Source organism: Musa acuminata, chromosome BXJ1-5, assembly GCF_036884655.1.
Source record: "Musa acuminata AAA Group cultivar baxijiao chromosome BXJ1-5, Cavendish_Baxijiao_AAA, whole genome shotgun sequence".
Taxonomy (NCBI): Eukaryota; Viridiplantae; Streptophyta; class Magnoliopsida; order Zingiberales; family Musaceae; genus Musa; species Musa acuminata.
The window spans coordinates 30717668-30737918 of record NC_088331.1 but is presented as its reverse complement, the minus strand read 5'-3'; the positions used below and the strand labels follow the sequence as shown (position 1 = coordinate 30737918).

Here is a 20251-nt window from a genome sequence, read left to right as displayed (position 1 = left end):
TAGACCGATCAAGCCTCGACAATGTGAATTAAGTACCACTAGGCATGGTACTACATAATAAATGACCAATTGTATCATAGGTGCTTCAATCAAATGCTTCTTAAATGTCTATCCCCTTGAGAGCCCAAAAGTATCTAGGTCAAGGTGCATGAGGGGGTGTGTAGCGAGCACATTGTGCTAGTCATAGGTGCCCAGCAAGCCAATCACGTGAGTGATGGCACATGTGACTTGATACAGAATCTTTTTGCTTATTATATTTTGGCGTATATCACTTTATAACTATTGCATAAATGTATACATATATTGTGATGTCCTTGGATTTATACAATGGGAATCGGATCGTGATGAGATCACAATAATGAGATTGATTCACCTTTAAACACATATCCTAAATAATCCCGGTCATAGGTTACTCGAGAGGGACATCATGATAACCGGATAGACTGGTGTGCTGTATACCCGTCTATATGATGGATGCAGCTGGTCTCATAGCTACTCGTGTAGGGACACTAGGGATACAGTACAGGTGCTCATTGAAGAATGAGTTCACTGATTGATCCGCTTATGGAATGCTGGATGGTTGATGATGCCTTATTGTCATACAGCGATTCCGTAGTCCTAGTGGTGTATCTGGTCCTTAGACTTGAGACACCAAGGATGTCCTGTATGAGTGCTCCACTCTTTGATACCAGACTTATAGGTTTGGCTGTCGCAGATCTAGTACAGCTGGTCATTGGGAGTGGTAGTCGACCTTACGAGGGCTATTGAGTGTCGATAGAGGATCATCTACTCTCGGCGTCATGAGAGGAATATCCCATGTGTTCTTGCTCAGACAAATCCCTGGCCAGGGTCATTCGGGTTGAGAGAGAAAGAGTTCTCCGGGAGAATCCGATTAGAGCGAGACTCGAGTAGAAACCGTATAGGTCTGACAGCACCATGCTCGATATACGGTCTTTGGGATATTAGATGGATGAGGGATTATAGGTGCACGGTAACTAAGGACAGACAGGTCCAATGGATTGGATTCCCCTGTATCGTCTGGGGACTACGGCGTAGTGGCCTAATACTTCCGTAGTCGATGAGTCAAGTGAATTATTATAGAGATAATAATTCACTGAGTTAGAAGGAGTTCTGACAGGTATGACTCACGGCCAGCTCGATATTGGGCCTAGAGGGTCACACACATATGGTAGGCATTGCGATGAGTAGAGGTTCGGATATGAGATATCCGACAGAGCCATTGTCTTATTGGATGCAGATCCAATACCCATTAGGGGAGGACCCATTAGGGTTTGACAGGGGACCTCTATAAATAGGAGGGATTCAGAGCCTCATAGGCTAGAGCCTTTGCTTGCCTTACCTATTCTCCTCTTCCTCTCCACCTCAGATCAGGCTTGGAGTTTTGAGGAGCATCGTCGCAACCCTGCTGTGTGGATCACCGCTAGAGAGGAGGACGCTTGACCTCCTTTACCCTCTCCTAAGGATCTGCAAGGAAACAGGGATATACGATCTCCTTAGGTAATACAATCTACTCTATACGCAGTTTCATGTTTCGCGAATTTTTGCGCACCAATCTTCGCACGACTACGAACATCTTTTTGGGAATCGGGGATTTTGTTTTCTTGTTCTTCCGCTACGCATGTGATGTCGCCCCCATGATTTCCGAACAGTGGTATCAGAGCCAGGTTGTTCGTGCGAATGATTGGTTTTGAACTGCGTGTGTTGTGTTTAGGAAGAATTTTGATGTCAAAATCGTTGACCCAAAAGCGAGAAAGGGCAACAACAGTTGCTGCCCTCGATCTGCGTGTATGAAGTGCAACCGAAGGCGGGCAGCATAGGGGCTGCGTCTGCAGTAGCCGGTCGGCGGCCTACTTGCAGCAGGCTTGCTGCCGGTGGGGCTGGCAGCCCACGGGCAGCGGCGCGAGCCGCCGCAAGGAAGCAGCGCCTGCTGCCGCAGGGCAACGGCGCCTGCCGCCGCTGCTCCCGCAGGTGAAACCCCCCCCACAAGGGCGGCCGCCCGGCGGGACATCACCCCCTGTGGAGGCAGCGGCGCCCGAAGGGGGCGCCCACCCGCAGCGGCAGTGCCGCCAGCGGGCATGCCGCCTGCAGGCGAGGGCAGCGCCCTCATCCCGCCGCACAGGCCGCCGCCAGCAGGGTGGCGGCGGCGGCAGCAGCAAAGGGTAGTAGGGCATTAGGGTTTTATGGGCAAAAGATAGTTTTACCCCTCGAAATTTGAGAAATTTCAGTTTCTATCTTTTGTCTAAATTATGAAAATACCCCTATAATTCAGAAATTCCCTACATGTCCCTGATTTCAGAAAATATTAATTAATTAAAAGGTTTAGTTGATTATTATTTTTATTATTATCTAGTAGTCCTACATGATGATGATTATTTATACATGTGATGTATGATGTGTGGGCGGATGATCATGGACCGTGTGATGTGTGTACTTGTGATTATTATTATTGAGGTCTGCGAGCCTCTATTATATTTCTCGTTTATTGTCGGGCCTGCGTGCCTATGATTAAGTTGTAATCACATGAGGAGGCGCAGCGGGAGCGTGGATGCGATAGCGGGACCCATGAGACGGACGATCGCGATGCATGAAGATGCATCAAGATGATGTCGACGGAACCGACGAGGATGAGATAAACGATCACATGGAATGGAGATGCACCGTTGCACACATAGATCTTGTTGTGAGTGATTAGGCCTATTGGCTCGAGCCTAATCACATTAGGTTGTGGTCCATGATCATCTGGTGTGATTGCTTATACACATACTAGATATGTATATATATTTGAATGCGATGTAGATATATATTAAATATGTATATGTGTGACATGTCATATTAGGAGACCAAATCATAGAAACATCTCTCGATAATATTAAGTCAGTAAACGTGAGGCAATTAGATTGACCCACGTGGCCTTCCATCGTTATGAGTAGGAACCGATTCCCGGTGTATGTTGAGTTGGTCGAGTCCCTCGAGACTCACCTATATCGCGATTCGCTATCTTGTTTACGACATAGAGATGTCACCGGTGACCTGAGGGCATGGTATACTTGGTCGAGTCCCTCGAGGGTATATCATCAAATCAGACTCATCTTGTAACGAAGGTGTTGACTTAACCGAGCATCATGGTTGGTCGAGTCCCTCGAGACCATGGTGATTCGGAGGCCGAACAGGACGGGAATCACAAGGAGTTGTGATCGGCAAGAGTTGCCTACCTTTTAGGCTTAGTGTGATTGGTCGAGTCCCTCGAGGTTACACTAAGATGCTGATTGGATCCTGATCCCCACTAGAAGTCTGCCGGAGACTTCCGTTTCACGTGCTGAGGGTGTCGCGTGACTGGTTAGTAAAATAGTGGGAGCATATTAAGATAGAAATCCATATCTTGATAGTTTATTTCTTGCAAAATCTGCATGTTATTCATTTCTACTGCATCTTTATTTTTAGAAAATGTCGCTTTCAAATCCCTTACGTGGCATACTTGATGTCAACCGCCTAACTGGTCCAAATTATACGGATTGGCTCCGTAACTTAAGAATTGTTCTCACAGCGGAGAAAATCATGTACGTCCTTGATACAGTGATACCTATGCCCGAAGAAGGGGCAAACGAGGATGAGATCGCTCGCTACGTGAAGTACATTGATGACTCCACTCTTGCTCAGTGCTATATGTTAGGCTCTATGACTCTTGAGTTACAGAGACAACATGAAAAGATGGATGCCAGATCCATTCTCCTACATGTTCGTAAATTGTTTGAGGAATAGGGAAAGACTCAACGATATGAGATATCCAAGAGCCTTTTCCGTGCTAGGATGATTGAGGGGACACTGGTTCAGAACCATGTCCTAAAGATGATTGAGTGGATAGAGAAACTCACAGGTCTAGGAATGGTCCTAGAGGATAACTTGTGTGTGGACATTGTGCTTTAGTCCCTACCAGATTCCTTTTCATAGTTCATAATGGATTTTAATATGAACAAGCTTGAGGTGACTCTCCCAGAGCTCCTCAATATATTGAGGGAAGCAGAGAGTACTATTAAGAAAGAGAAGCCAGTTCTCTACAATGGTGAGACCAAAAAGAAAAGGAAAGCAGAAAGGTCCCTTAAGAAGGGAAAGGGCAAGGGCAGACCAGGTAAAGCAAAGGTTGCTAAGAAAGACTCAGCAAAGGACAAAGGCCAGTGCTTCCACTGTGGTAAAGATGGGCACTGGAAGAGGAATTGCAAAGAGTACCTTGCAGAAAGGGCGAAACAAGAAGCTTGGTGAAGCTTCAGGTACATTCATGATCAATCTCCAATTATTAGATTTTTGTGATAGTGCATTGGTATTGGATACCAGTATTGCTTATCACATCTACAATTTATTGTAAATTCTAGCAAAGCTAAGGGGAGATTGACGAGAGGAATATCGCATAAAGGTTTGTTTATGCAAGACACTACTCCACATATCATGAATGTAAGTATCTAAGAGGAAACGAGATGAGGTGAACAGTGCATACCTATGGCATTGTAGGCTAGGTCACATCCATGAAAGAAGGATTCAAAAGTTGCTAAATAATGGATATCTAGATCCATTCGACTATGTGTCATATGCAACTTGCGAGCCTTGCCTTCGTGAAAAACTGACCAACTCTCCATTTAATGGAACTAGAGAGAGAGCCACTGAGTTGTTGGAACTCATACATAGTGATGTATGTGGACCCATGTCAACTCATGCCATTGGAGGTTACTCCTACTTCATTACATTTACTGATGATTTCTCAAGATATGGATATGTGTACTTAATGAAGTACAAGTCCGAGGCTTTTGAGAAATTCAGATAATATAAGAATGAGGTGGAGAACCAGACTGGAAAGAGTATCAAAACTCTTCGATCAGATCGAGGAGGTGAGTCCTTAAGTACAGAGTTTACTCAGTTCCTCAAGGACCATGGGATATTATCCCAATGGACACCTCCATACACACCTCAGCTCAATAGTGTCTCTGAAAGGAGAAATCGTACGTTATTAGATATGGTACGGTTCATGATGAGTTTCGCTAACCTACCCATCTCATTATGGGGATATGCCCTAGAAACCGCAGCTTACCTTCTGAACAAAGTTTCAACTAAGTCGATAGTGTCTACACCATATGAGATATAGAAAGGGAAGAAGCCTGATCTTAAGATTGTTAAGATTTGGGGCTACCCTACCCACGTTAAAAGACATAACCCCGATAAGTTAGAATCAAGGACATAGCGATGCAAATTTGTGGGATACCCCAAGGAAACTTGTGGGTATTATTTCTATCATCTCGAGGACCAAAAGGTCTTTGTAGCTAAGAGAGCAGTGTTCCTTGAGAAGGAACACATTCTTGGCGGAGACAGTGGGAGAATGATAGAGTTGAGCGAAGTTGGAGAACCAAGCTCAAGCACCACTCTACAGCCCGAGTCTGTTCAAGTACCTAATACACAATTTTCAACTTTACGCAGGTCTGATAGAGTGTCTCATCCTCCTGAAGGATATGTGGGACATATTAGAGGAGAGGATGTAGAGGATATTGATCCTCAGACCTACGAGGAGGCTATTATAAGTATAGACTCCGGGAAGTGGCAAGAAGCCATGAATTCTGAGATGGATTCTATGTACTCTAATAAGGTTTGGAACCTAGTTGATGCGCCCGAAGGTATTGTACCCATCGGTTGCAAATGGATCTTTAAGAAAAAGATCGGAGTAGATGGAAAGGTAGAGACCTATAAAGCAAGGCTAGTGGCTAAGGGGTATCGTCAAAGGCAAGGTGTTGACTACTACGAAACCTTCTCACATGTAGCAATGCTAAAATTCATCAGAATTCTATTGGCTATTACAGCACACTATGATTATGAGATCTGGCAGATGGATGTGAAAACCATATTCCTCAACGGGAACCTCGAGGAGGAGGTGTATATGATGCAACCTGAGGGATTCGTGTCCAAGAACTACCCAGATAAGGTGTGTAGGTTGCTTAGATCCATTTATGGACTAAAGCAAGCTTCCCGAAGTTGGAACATAAGATTTGATGAGGCAATTAGATCTTATGACTTCGTTAAGAACGAAGATAAGCCTTGTGTATACAGAAAGGTAAGTGGGAGCGCTATCACCTTTTTGGTGTTATATGTGGATGACATCCTCATCATTGGGAATGACGTAGGAATGCTATCCACGGTAAAGACTTGGTTATCTAGACACTTCTCCATGAAGGACTTAGGGGAAGCATCCTATATCTTGGGGATTAGAATCTATAGAGATAGATCCAAAAGGATGCTTGGCTTGTCCCAGTCCAGGTACATAGAAACCATTATCAAAAGGTTTGGCATGGATAATTTCAAGAGAGGCCTCATACTGATGAGACATGGGATATCGCTTTCTACGAGTATATCCCCAAAGACTCTAGAAGAAAAAGCAAACATGAATATGATACCTTATGCCTCAGCAATAGGGTCTATCATGTATGTCATGCTATGTACTAGGCCTGATATAGCGCATGCTCTGAGTGTCACGAGCAGGTATTAGGCGGATCCAGGCTTGGAGCACTGGAAAGCAGTAAAGTGTATCCTTAAGTACTTAAGAAGGACTAAGGATCTTTTACTATGGAGGTAATAGCCTTAAGGTTGAAGGCTACACAGACTCAAGTTTTCAGTCTGATATCGATGATAGCAAGTCGAATTCAGGGTATGTGTACACCTTGAATGGAGGAGCAGTGTGCTGGAAGAGTTCCAAGCAAGATACCACTGCTGACTCGACCACAGAGGCGGAGTACATTGCTGCATTAGATGTAGCAAAGGAGGGAGTCTGGGTGAAGAAGTTCATCACAGATTTGGGAGTCGTGCCAGATAGCGAGGAGCCGATCTCCTTATATTGCGACAACAACGGGGCGATTACTCAAATAAGGGAACATGGGTCTCATCAGAAGTGTTCTGAGGAGGTTCCAACTTATCAGAGAGATCGTAACCCGAGGATATGTAGCAGTGGAAAGAGTTCCATCCGAAGATAACATTGCAGATCCATTGACAAAGCCGTTGTCTCATTTTGTCTTTGAGCGTCACAAGGGTCTGATGGGGATCAGACACATAGGTGATTGGCTTTAGGTCAAGTGGGAGATTGCTAGTCATAGGTGCCCAGCAAGTCAATCACGTGAGTGATGGCACGTGTGACTTGATACAGAATCTTTTTGCTTATTATATTTTGGCGTATATCACTTTATAACTATTGCATAAATGCATACATATATTGTAATGTCCTTGGATTTGTGCAATGGGAATCGGATCGTGATAAGATCATGATAATGAGATCGATTCACCTTTAAACACATATCCTAAATAATCCCGGTCATAGGTTACTTGAGAGGGACATCGTGATAACCGGATAGACTGGTGTGCTATATACCCGTCCATATGATGGATGCAGTTGGTCTCATAGCTGCTCGTGTAGGGACACTAGGGATACAATACAGGTGCTCATTGGAGAATGGGTTCACTGATTAATCCGCTTATGGAATGTTGGATGGTTGATGATGCCTTATTGTCAGACAGCGATTCCGTAGTCCTAGTGGTGTATCTGGTCCTTAGACTTGAGACACCAAGGATGTCCTGTATGAGTGCTCCACTCTTTGATACCAGACTTATAGGTTTGGCTGTCGCAGATCTAGTACAGCTGGTCATTGGGAGTGGTAGTCGACCTTACGAGGGCTATTGAGTGTCGATAGAGGATCATCTACTCTCGGCATCATGAGAGGAATATCCCATGTGTTCTTGCTCAGACAAATCCCTGGCCAGGGTCATTCGGGTTGAGAGAGAAAGAGTTCTTCGGGAGAATCCGATTAGAGCGAGACTCGAGTAGAAACCGTATGGGTCTGACAGCACCATGCTCGATATACAGTCTCTGGGATATTAGATGGATGAGGGATTATAGGTACACGGTAACTGAGGACAGACAGGTCCAATGGATTGGATTCCCCTGTATCGTTTGGGGACTACGGCGTAGTAGCCTAATACTTCCGTAGTCGATGAGTCAAGTGAATTATTATAGAGATAATAATTCACTGAGTTAGAAGGAGTTCTGACAGGTATGACTCACAGCCAGCTCGATATTGGGCCTAGAGGGTCACACACATATGGTAGGCATTGCGATGAGTAGAGGTTCGAATATGAGATATCCGACGGAGCCCTTGTCTTATTGGATGCAGATCCAATACCCAATAGGGGAGGACCCATTAGTGTTTAACAGGGGACCTCTATAAATAGGAGGGATTCAGAGCCTCATAGGCTAGAGCCTTTGCTTGCCTTTCCTATTCTCCTCTTCCTCTCCACCTCAGATCAGGCCTGGAGTTTTGAGGAGCGTCGTCGCAACCCTGCTGTGTGGATCACCGCCAGAGAGGAGGACGCTTGACCTCCTTTACCCTCTCCTAAGGATCTGCAAGGAAACAAGGATATACGATCTCCTTAGGTAACACAATCTACTCTATACGCAGTTTCATGTTTCGCGGATTTTTGCGCACTAATCTTCGCACGACGACGAACATCTTTTTGGGAATCGGGGATTTTGTTTTCTTGTTCTTCTGCTGCGCATGTGATGTCGCCCCCATGATTTCCCAACACATTGAAGGTTGGATGCTTGCCTACAAAGTCCTATGATAAGGATACTATTAATCAACACTAACGAGGATGTAATGGCCTATGCTCAGAAGTGTGATAGGTGTCAGAGGTATGTTCGAATCTAGCATTAGTTGGTGGTATATCTCAGCTCAATCGACTACAAATAGCCCTTCTTTCAGTGAGGAATGGACCACCTCAAACCCTTCCCACTAGCCTCAAGGCAACGCTAATTCATAATAGTCAGGGTGAACTACTTTAGTAAATAGGTTAAGGTCGAAGTACTCATCTCTACTATCGAGAGATAAGTCGAAGGGTTCATTTTGAGGAATATCATTACTAGGTTCAGAATCCTGAGAGCCATTGTCACCGACAATGGATATTCAACAATCTCAAGTTCAAGGAATATTATCAATCCTTTGGCATCCAATTGAGATTCAACTCAATAGTCCACCAATAGACCAATAACTTGGCTGATGTGATAAATCAGACCATATTATAGGGGCTCAAGAAACAAGTGATAGGCGTGAAGGGCACTTGGGTCAAGGAGTTGCCTAGGATCCTGTGGGCCTCATAAATGATGATGAAATTTAGGTTGGGCAAATTGCCATGCAACCTAGCATTCAACACAAAGGCCTTCCTACCCGCCAAGATGAAGTTCTTGACCCCTCGAGTTAAAAGCTTTGACTATACCACATCCAAGGAGGGACTTCGTGTAAGACTAGACCTCATTGATAAAGTTTAATTTGATAGTCATTTGAAGATGCTTAACTACAAAAAGGTCATCACACAACTCCATGACAATGACATCCAGCCTTGGTCCTCTAAAAGGTTGAGATAAATAACTCGATGCATTTCCCATGAAAAGTTAGCCCCCAGTTAGGAAGGACCTTATCAAGTCATCAAAGTGGTCTGAGATGGGACCTACCATCTTAGAACGATGGAGGGGTTGCTACTACCACTAATGTGACATATATCCAACCTTAGAAAGTTCTAACCCTAGCTCAAGAAGTGTCGACGTGAGTTGCTTGACCAAGGAGACATACCGAGAAGATGTTCCGACAACCAACTTTGAAGAATGTCCAACATGAAGTTCTATAAATCAATTGATTAGTATAGATTTGAAGATGGGGAATGACTCTAGGCTATCATTGAAGGGGATCTCTAATACTCATCAACCTCCAACTCTGGGTGTCTCGCATTGAATCTACTAGTCATAAATGTCCTGCAAGCTAATCATACGAGTGATGACACATGTGACATGATACACACTCTTTTTACTTATAATTATTTATTAGCATTTTTTCTCACTTTATGTTACTAGTTGCATATATTGTGATGTTCATGGATCTATGCAATAAGAATCATATCATGATGAGATCATGATAATGAAACCGGTTCACCTTTAAATATAAACCATAAATGATCTTGGTCATAGGTTACTCGAGAGGGACATCGAGATAACCAAATAGATTGGTACACTATATACCCATCCATATGATAGAGGTGACTAATCTCATAGTTGCTTATGTGGGGACACTAGAGATATCATGTAGATGCTCATTGGAGAATGAGTTTATTGATTGATCCACTAACGGAATGTTGGATGGTTGATGATACCTCATTATCAGACAACGATTTTATCGTCTCAATGGTGAATCTAGTCGTTAGATTTGAAACACCAAAGATATCATATATGAGTACTCCACTTTTTTATATCGAACTTATAGGTCTAGAAGTTCCAAATCTAGTACAACCGATCATCGGGAGTGGTAGCCAACCTTATAATGGCTATTGAGTGTCAATAGAAGATCATCCACTCTTAGTGTCATAAGAGAAATATTCTATATGTTCTTGCTCAGACAATTCCCTAGTTAGGGTCATTCGGATTGAGAAAAAAAGAGTTATATGGGAAAATCCGATTAAAGCGAGGCTTAAGTAGAAACCGTATGGGCATGATAGTGCCATGCCCGGAATACGGTCATTAGAATATTAGATAAATGAGGGACTATAGATACATGATAACTGAGGATAGACATGTCTAATAGATTAAATTTCCATGTATTGTCTGTGGATTGCGACGTAGCGGCATAGTACATCCACAGTCGATGAGTCGAGTAAATTATTATATAAAAAATAATTCACTGAGCCAAAAGGAGTTATGACATATATGACTTATGGCTAGCTCTATATTGAGCCTAGAGAGTCACACACATATGGTAGGTGTTACGACAAGTAGAGGTTCGAATATGAGATATCCACTAGAGCCCCTATTTTACTATATATCAGTAAGCCCTTGAATCATTGAATCATATGGATGAGATCTAATAAGAGCCAATGAGAGATTATTGGATAGAGATTCATTAATCTAAGTGATTTGGGTAGTTGGATGAAGATCCAATACCCAATAGGGCAAGATCTATTTGAGTAAGTTTATAAGAATCTCTATAAATTGGAGGGAATCAAAGGGTCATAAACTAAACTCTTTTGGCTACCACCTCCTATACTTCTCTCTCCCTATTCTCTTTAGCCAACAACCCTTATTTGGGGTGTGTGGACAACAAGAAGGGCCAGCCCCTTCTTGATCGTATGGTGCACGTGGAAAAGAGGATTATATAATGATTTGATGAGTGTCTTCGTAGCCCAAGCTGTATGGATCACCGCTAGAGAGGAGGACAGTTGACCTTCTTCATCCTCTCTCATAGATCTGTAAGTTTTCAGGGATATACGATCTCCCTAGATAACACATCCCTTAACACATGTGATTTTTTGATTTTGTGGGTTTTTTCATATTTCCATAAAAAACTATTTTTTATGGAAATATGATATTTTTATTTTCTGTTCTTTCATTATACATATGATGTTGCCCTAGATTTCCCAACAGAATCAAACTAGGGCAAGAAGATACCTATACTTGAAAAACTCCCTCGAATGTACTAGCCTCTTCTTAAAGTCGATTGAGGACTTGCACCTCTCGATCACCTTATTCTCCCTCTTTGGTAGCAAGGCTGCCTCGACCACCACTTGCTCGAACAATTCAATGACCCAAAGCTTATACTCCTAGATTTGTCGATCATAGTCCTTGAGTCACTCATTTAGTTCCTTTATTATTGCTTGGTGTTGGAGCAGCCTATCCTCCATGGTGTGTTACTATCCCAACACCACCTTTAGCTTGGTTGCTTGAGAGGCTTTAGCCTGACGAAGCTTTGCGATACCCGCAAAGCTTTTACTCGATGTGACACTTTATAGTTTTTCTTGCCAACGAGTGCATGTCTAAATAGTATGTTGACGTCCTATGGAAAATATGCTCGAGATGTCTCCTTAGAGTAAAGGATAGAAAATACACCCGAGACATCTTCCTCGATCTAAGTATGGAAAATGTACCTAAGATGCCTACCTTGAGCTAAGCAATAAAAATGTGCTCATGACACCTCCCTCAAGTTAAATATGGAAAATACGCTTAAGATGTCTCCTGTAGGCTAAGCATAGAAAATGTGCTTGAGATGTCTCCCTCAAGCTGAGCAAGGAAAATGCGTCTAAGATATCTCTCTCAAGCTAAGTATAGAAAATATGCCTAAGATATCTCTCTCAAGCTAAGAAAAATGCTCATGAGATGTCTTCCTCGAACTAAACTTGAAAAATGGGCCTTGGACTACATATGGAAAATGAGTGAGACTCCTCCCTTAATCTAAGTATGGAAAATACACTCAAGATGCCTCCCTCAGGACTAAGCATGAAAAATATTCTCAAGACATCTCCCTCGAGCTAAGAATGAAAAATACACCCAATACGCCTCCCTTGAGCCACTCAAGACTCTTCCCTGAGATAAGCATGAAAAATGTGCTCGAGACACCTCCCTTAGGCTAAGCATGAAAAATGCACTCGAGATATCTCCCTCAGGCTAGGCATGTCAAGTGTGTCTAAGACACTTCTCTTAGGCTAAATGTAATAATGTGCCTAAAGTTTTCACCTTCGGTTTAGTGAGACACTACACTCGAGGCACCCTTCGAGGATGGAAAACCTAAACCCTAACACATAAAAACAACACCTAAGAGATCCATTCGTCATGCCTCGAGTTGGAGTTGGGTGTGCCTTGACGCCTACAAGAAAACCTCGCAAACATTTTAGGTGATATGAGGGGGTGGGGAGGGAGCTTTTATCTGACCCTTCTTGAGAATATCCTTCGAGCATATAACATATATTAGTATGGGTGTATAATGCAGTATCATAATTTTTTATTTACGTCTTAGTACGAAGTCAACTAAATGTTATGCCTTATCTAAATAGGCTCATTAGAATGAACCAAAGATCTAAATAGCCCTCACTGCAATGTTTATAAATTTTATATTGCTATCGTGAATTAATGAAGCAATCAATTCAACTACTCGAAGTCACAATGCTGGAAAAGATGGGCCTTCTTTTTTGTGGGAGGATATTTTCTCCTTTGAGTTATCTTACATTTTGAGTTGTAACCTCCTTATATCTTAATAGATTTATTTTGGACAAAAAAAAGAAAAAGAATCCACGAGATCCAATTTCTACATGGTTCTTAAAATATTAATGACAATAATCAAAATAATAATAATAATTATTATTATTATTATTAATTAATTAATTAATTAATTTGAATCGAAACCGGACTCTAATAACTAATTATTTTAAACATTAAAAAAATTAAGTAAAATCCATACATTTCCCGTTCCAATCAAATTATTTATTTTTAATTATATGGTATGTTCTAAAAAATGCGAGGGTGTCATTGGGACATGATCTGTAACAAAATTTTGGACCCGACAACAATCACAAGGATTGAACCAAGTTACTAGATCTTACTGAGACCACAATGTCACTGTGAAATAAAAAACCAGTTCATTTTCATCAGTAATTTTAAACTAATTCGACAAATCTAAATGCAAGTCAAAATATACCAAACTAATCATATCAAATTATCTCAAATTTGACTTGTTTGTAAAATGAATTCATTAAACGGATGGCAAAGCAGCAAACTGAGTGAAACATAAAAACACAAAAAAAAATTCAGGTCTAATATGATTACGCGAATATTATGACTATGAGAATATTAAGCTACATTCACATTCAAAATTGTCACGTATGGTCCATTCACATTCCAACACACAATTATCATCATATAAACAAATTTGACTTGTAACTTTAGCCAAAGCACATGATCATTTTTGCTCAAAGATATAAACAATTGATTAAAAAGCCGAAGAACAAGAAAACATGATCAAGAAAAACAAATCAAAGGAAAATTGAACTCTCAATAAGATACCCAAAGCCTTCCACAAATGACAAGCCCCAAAAGAGGATTTTCTCTTCAGCACAGAACCCATTCGACAACTTAGTTTCCGCTCTTGCCGAAGCTCTCACTCAGAAGAAGACACACAACCCAACTGCAAATCCCCCATCCACACAAGATTATCAATGCAAATTAATGAATGAACAAACGACTTCAAGCATGAGCATGAGACCAACCTGTACCTATGTATAAAAGGTCTAACCCAAGCAAATTACCATAATAATGATGCCTAAATTCACTTATGCAATACTCATTCATCAACATCCATATTTACTATACATCAAGTAAATACTTGTTCAAGGATGCAATCCCGTAAAAGGTTCCACCTTGATCGGTAGAACTAAAGAGATTAAAGCTGTATATTGTAAAGGATATGTTATAGGTGATCCATGACATTTTCACCTAATAATAAAAGCATGAACATGGTTGCTTTCCCTTTTACATAAGGGAGTGACAGAGAGATGTATCATGATCAATCACATGAAGGAGTGCTCCACCAAAGCCACAAAAGCCAACTAAATTGTTTCAGAAATTAGCAGATATGATCATCAGTATTTAGCTTAGATGACAACTCCCCGACATTGAAGTCGGGCATCACATAGATAATACTGGAGATAAAAATGACAAATGTTTAGGTAAAAAGAAAGAAAAATTAAACAATCAAACAACCAAGATAGACTCCGTATCAAATTAGCCATCAATCTCCAAGAACATTTCGCTTCTTGGCAGTGTTCATATACGGCCTTATGACCCATTCGTTCTGGGCTTCACTTTGATCAACTGTCCCTAGCTTGATCTGGCACCAAAGTGAAGATAAGAACATGCAAGTATCATCAGATAAGAGATACACACATACATATATCCATGCTATGCTTAGAAGACTTGTACTTCATTAGAACTCGAACAAAGTTGAGTAAAAAAGGACTGTATGATCACCTGATAAAGCCTTAATTCAAACCGAGGACCAACCTCCTTTAGCTCAACAGACTTAGGACCACCACGTTTTTCATATACATGATGCCTAGGTCAAATAACACAAGAAAATAAAATGTCAACATAAAGTGCATGCTGATAAAATCGTGATCAAATAAATGTGAAGATTTTGTTATGACGGTATACTCCCAACTCCATCAGAGCACAGTGTAAGTTATCCACCAAAAATGTGTTTCAAGTAGAGGTCAAATAATTAGTTGGGATGTCTGTTCATGGCAAGCAATAGATACCTACAACATCTAATGATCAAAAAAATAAATATTGCAAAATCCTCATTTCCTTTTAGGAGTGAACTAAAGTCACAATTAGCAAAAGCAAGCCAATATTGCAGATAAATCCTTCAATCCAAAGCTCAATTCTGGATGTTGGTTACCAAGATGTTGATGCTGAAATGTAGTAGTTCTGTGTGGTAGATCTGAAATGTAGTGTATAACGAGAAGAGGTGGGATATTAGACCATAAGTGGCAGTGAAGCATTGACAGCCATAGAATTACAAGAGACAGATTTTAGATTTTAGACATTGTAGATCATGGCGTCAATCATGGTTCATCTTATCGATCTGTACCGATGTACCAACCAACCATCAGTATGGTACATACAAACCATATCGATGTACCAACACACAATACGATGGGACATACTGGCAAACTAATACATAACACCCTTATTGGTCCCCTATCGGACCAGTACAAATCGCTCGTATCGAGAAATATGTCATAGTATGGTAAAAGTTGACGCCAATAATTTATGGCTAATGAGAACATAGTTTTCATTTATCATCGGGGATAAGAAGTCACGAGGCTTTCAGAAGAAGGATTATGGAATAAATACAAATTTATCACGAGAATTTGAGGAAGCTATAATTTACATGCATGTCCACATCTAATTCAGCTCCTAGAATCATTAACTTGGGTGTACCAAGGAAGAAAAGACAACTAGTCATGGGCACAAAGGAGAAAATATCCATAGAACCATGATATAATAATAATCACAAAAATTCAAGACAAAATTAACTACTAATAATATATTATGATCATTTTACAAAGGGAATCCAATAATAGTGAGATATTCTGCCATATCATATACAAGGAAACTATGGCCTTCACCTCATCTTTTTTAGGTTAACATTGTTCCAATTCCATGTTATTTTGGTGTGCATTTGTATTGTTTTCTATTTTGATGTTTAATCAGAATCATGTTGACATGGATGAGTTAATTGTTATCACTTGCCAGAATATCAGTAACCTTGTTTAAATAAGAATATAAGTTAGTCGTTATCATTTACAATAATATTCTATTTTGATGTTAAATCAGAATCATGTTGGTTAAATAGAGTGTCAGTTAAATAGGATAATTGAATTTAGAAATAACATGAAATTATTATATTTGATCCAAAGCCACTTGCAAACCAAAACTTGATCCAGCTTTCCGCATTAGTCTTTGAAAAGCCTGTACTGAATCAAAAAGACCACTTTTTTATATGTGTTTCCACCTTTTATTCCTACGGAAGAAGTTATATGCTAAAACACAATTATTATGATATGGACTACCATTTAAATTTGTATCGGCCATTATCCAATTTGATGTAAAATTGAACACCACATATTATTCACGAACATGCATGAATTTGATCCATATCAAATTAAGAAATAAAAAAGAAAAAGAAATTTTTTTTTTATTGTTGGAAATTAGCAGTCAAAGCACAACCAATGGATAAAAGTTGGGTGAATACAGAACACCAGAAACTGATTAAAATGAATGAAAAGAGAAAAAGTAAAAAATTATCTAAAATCCTTGTGAACTTTAACAACTCCTTTTACTGCCTAAAGGTCCCACTAATATCATCCAGTTCATCCTTGTGTTTGATCCCAAAATATATAAAAAAAAAGAGCTCATTCTTTAAGCTAATTTATCATGAATTAAGATGCTGATTCTTACAAAGACAAAATGATCTAGTCTCCTTCGACTACTTATCATGCTTACCCTAGTAATCAAGACAAACCTCACTAAGCAACTAAAAGATTCTAAAGAGGTAAAATCAATAAGAACAAACATGTACCAATAGAAACTCTAAATCAATCCTTATCTACACTTTTACTCCATTAAGACTGCATTTAGAGTGTCTCAATATTATATCATAAATATGAAAACAAAAATCACCACATATATCCAGCAATTGTAATCAGAAAGTCTGTACCCCTATCTGCAAACTGAGAGATTAAAAATCTACTCTAGATCCACATGGAACATAGTGAGATAAACAGTGTTGTTCTGTCAAAAGTGGGGTCAGATTTATGACCCATATATTGCCCTTCAGCAGGATATACAGTTTACTCGTCTGCAAGGTTTGCTGTACCACCCGAATAAATACTGTATGGGTGGTATGTACTAGTTTGTCAGGCAATCAAGAAGATCGCCTGAGTCCCCATCAGCACGCCCTGGCACACCATGTGTTGGTATGCCAGTATAGAGCAGGACATTCCGAACTGCCAACCGCACAGGAAGCCGAACCTTGCTTGAATGTATTTGATGTAATATCCATTTGAGCATTACATCAAATGCAGTTCTTAAAAAACATATGCCTAAACATCCAGGAGTCAGATAATGTGATAACATCATGTGTCTAAACATCCATGATCAGATAAATATCAAAATCTGTGACAAAGTATGAAAAGAAAGGCATCTACCTGAAGGAGATGTAATCAGACTGGTTGGCAAATGTGATTATGCGTTTGGAGTCAGCACTGGAAAGAGATGCTTAAGGATATTTGCAGTCCTTTGGCCAAGCTACAAGCAAATGTACAAATAAAGCGTCTTCAAGACAAACTCTTTTGAGATGTGCACACTAGCATTTTTTTCCTCCTTTGAAGTATGCAAGCTAGCAAACTTTATCTCCCCTTTGTCATTGTCAAAGAGAAGGGAAGAATACAATTTTGTATTTCTTTTTTTCTTTATAATAATTTTCCAAGCATGACAAAGATTGTTAATCATTTTAGAGTATCATTTCATAAAATGATAATTGTTGACTTTCACATTATTTCATCAAAAAATCATAGTATTGCATGCATCATTCCAAATCATAAATATTTCAAAATATGAGTATTTCATGCATAATTTCATATCATCACTTGAAGAATATCAAGAAAAATTAATTGGGTGATGAGATAAATATTTCATGAATACAAGGAATTGTACATAAAAATCATATTATAAAAGATAAATATCAAAGATTATGAAGGATTAAGTCATGAATACTAAATGACATGATTTATCTTGATAAATCTCTCTTTTAGTAAATAACAAAACAAGATCTTGATTTATAAAAAAAATTTAAGTATCAATATCGAGAATTCAAGATCATGATATAGATAAAGACATTCCTATAGTAAAAAGGTGTCATGAGAGAACTCATAAACGATTTTGATTCATGTATAACATCTCTTAATTCATTATAAATCATAAAAATTATAATTCCGAAAAATTATGATTCATTTGGATAGTAGACAGCAAAAAGAAACATCGAGGATAAAAGATCTCGATTTATATAGGGTAAATCTCAAGTTATAAATCTCAAAAAATCAAAATAAAGCTCATTCAAATCGTCAAATCAAAATCATTTTTAAGAGATTCATAAAAGCATAATATACATGGATTCATTAATCTTTTATCAAAAAATCAATAGAGATGGAAAATGTAAGCCCCCTTTTTATATGTGTTTCATTTTAAGTGATTAATTTCATATAAGTATGCTCAAGTTTTTCGTATGAAAACCATACATCATAGTTTAAAATCGAGAGAGCAAATATCATCATAGAAATCATTAAGATCAATAAACCATAATTTACCCAAAAATCATCATTACTTCAAATCATCATGCATGATTTAAATATAAAATCGTCAAGCATGACACTTACATTATTTCATATAAGTATAACTTTTTCATTTATTCCAAATCAAAAAATGCATCATTTTTAAAACTAAAAAAATAACTTTCATTACGGTACAAACCGATAAGCCATAAATCATAAAAATCATCATGCATAATTTTGAAATTTAAATTTATTAAGCACGATCATTATGCATAAAATAAAATCTCAATTATGCTATCAAAACATTTAATATTTTCATTACATCATTAAACATGTAATTTTCATAATCATTTTCAAGATTAGCTAGAAAAAGAAAAGCATGATCCCCTTTTATTTATTTATTTTTTAAATTTTATATACTAATTTAAAAATAACATATAAATGCATCAAGTAATTTTAAAATAAATTAAGGGGGTTACGGGTGAGTCATTTACCTCATCGTCGAGAGCAATTAAGGCAAAATTCGTTGTTTCGTCTTCATCGGTTTGCTCCTCGTTATCGGATGAGCTCGATTCATCCCAAGCCACCTTGAGTGCTCTTTTCTTCTTTAACAACTTCTTTTTAAATTCATTTTTATTCTTTAATTCTTGTTTAATGAACTTTTCAAATTTTATAGTGAGAAGTTCGAGTTCATCATCACTTGATCTTTCGCTCAAGTGGTCATCATTTGTTCTAAGTGTCAAATCCTTCCTATTCTTTGGAAGGTTGTTCTTGAGTTCTTCATGTGCATTGCACGTCATTTCATAGGTCATCAAAGACCCTATAAGTTCTTCAATTGGAAAATGGTTCAAACCTTTTGATTCTTGTATTGCTATTACTTTCAAATCCTAATTTTTAGAAAGAGATTATAAAATTTTATTAACAAGTTCAAGATTCGAAAAACATTTGTCAAGTGCTTTTAGACTATTGATGACATCCATAAAATAAGTGTACATGTCTCCAATAGTCTCGCTTGGCTTCATTCGAAAAAGTTCAAAAATCATGCATCAAAAGATTTATCTTAGAATATTTTACTCTACTAGTGCCTTCGTGTGTGATTTCAAGAGTGTGTCAAATATCAAAAGTCGTTTCGCAAGTAGAAACTCAATTAAATTCATTTTTGACTCAAGCGCAAAATAGAGCATTCATAGCTCTAGCATTTAAAGAAAAAACCTTCTTCTCCAAATTATTCCAATGGTTCATTGGAAGAGAAGACCTTTGAAAATTGCTTTCGACAATATTTCATAAATTCAAATCCAAAGAAAGTAAAAAAACTCTCATCCGAGTTTTCCAATAAGTGTAGTCCGTCCCATTGAACATAGAAGGACGAACGATGGAAAAGCCCTCTTGAAAACCTAAAAGAGTCAATTCTCTTGGATGTTAAACCAAATGAGAAATGGACGTGATATTGACTGTTAGGAACAAGTCGGCACTAAGAGGGAGGGGTGAATTAGTGCAACGGTAAAAATGT

The 20251-nt window shown here is 39.0% G+C and overlaps 1 protein-coding gene across 1 annotated transcript; it reads right to left on the bottom strand.

Moving 5' to 3' along the window:
* Positions 1-14428: 14428 nt before the first annotated feature.
* LOC135673934 (uncharacterized) lies at positions 14429-19240 on the bottom strand. Its single transcript, XM_065183335.1, has 4 exons — positions 19236-19240; positions 17620-17676; positions 14876-14960; positions 14429-14735 (listed from the first exon to the last, which is right to left on the bottom strand). The coding sequence occupies exons 1-4, from the start codon at positions 19238-19240 to the stop codon at positions 14637-14639; spliced, it is 246 nt and encodes an 81-aa protein (XP_065039407.1). The 3' UTR covers positions 14429-14636.
* Positions 19241-20251: the final 1011 nt, after the last annotated feature.

What these genes read in the sequence shown, in the direction of transcription:
- LOC135673934 (XM_065183335.1), bottom strand. An exon ending in TCTGATTACATCTCCTTCAG is followed by an intron (nt 14,961 to 17,619) that starts GTAGATGCCTTT and finishes TATTTGACCTAG; the next exon opens with GCATCATGTATATGAAAAAC. An exon ending in TTGAATTAAGGCTTTATCAG is followed by an intron (nt 14,736 to 14,875) that starts GTGATCATACAG and finishes CTTTGGTGCCAG; the next exon opens with ATCAAGCTAGGGACAGTTGA.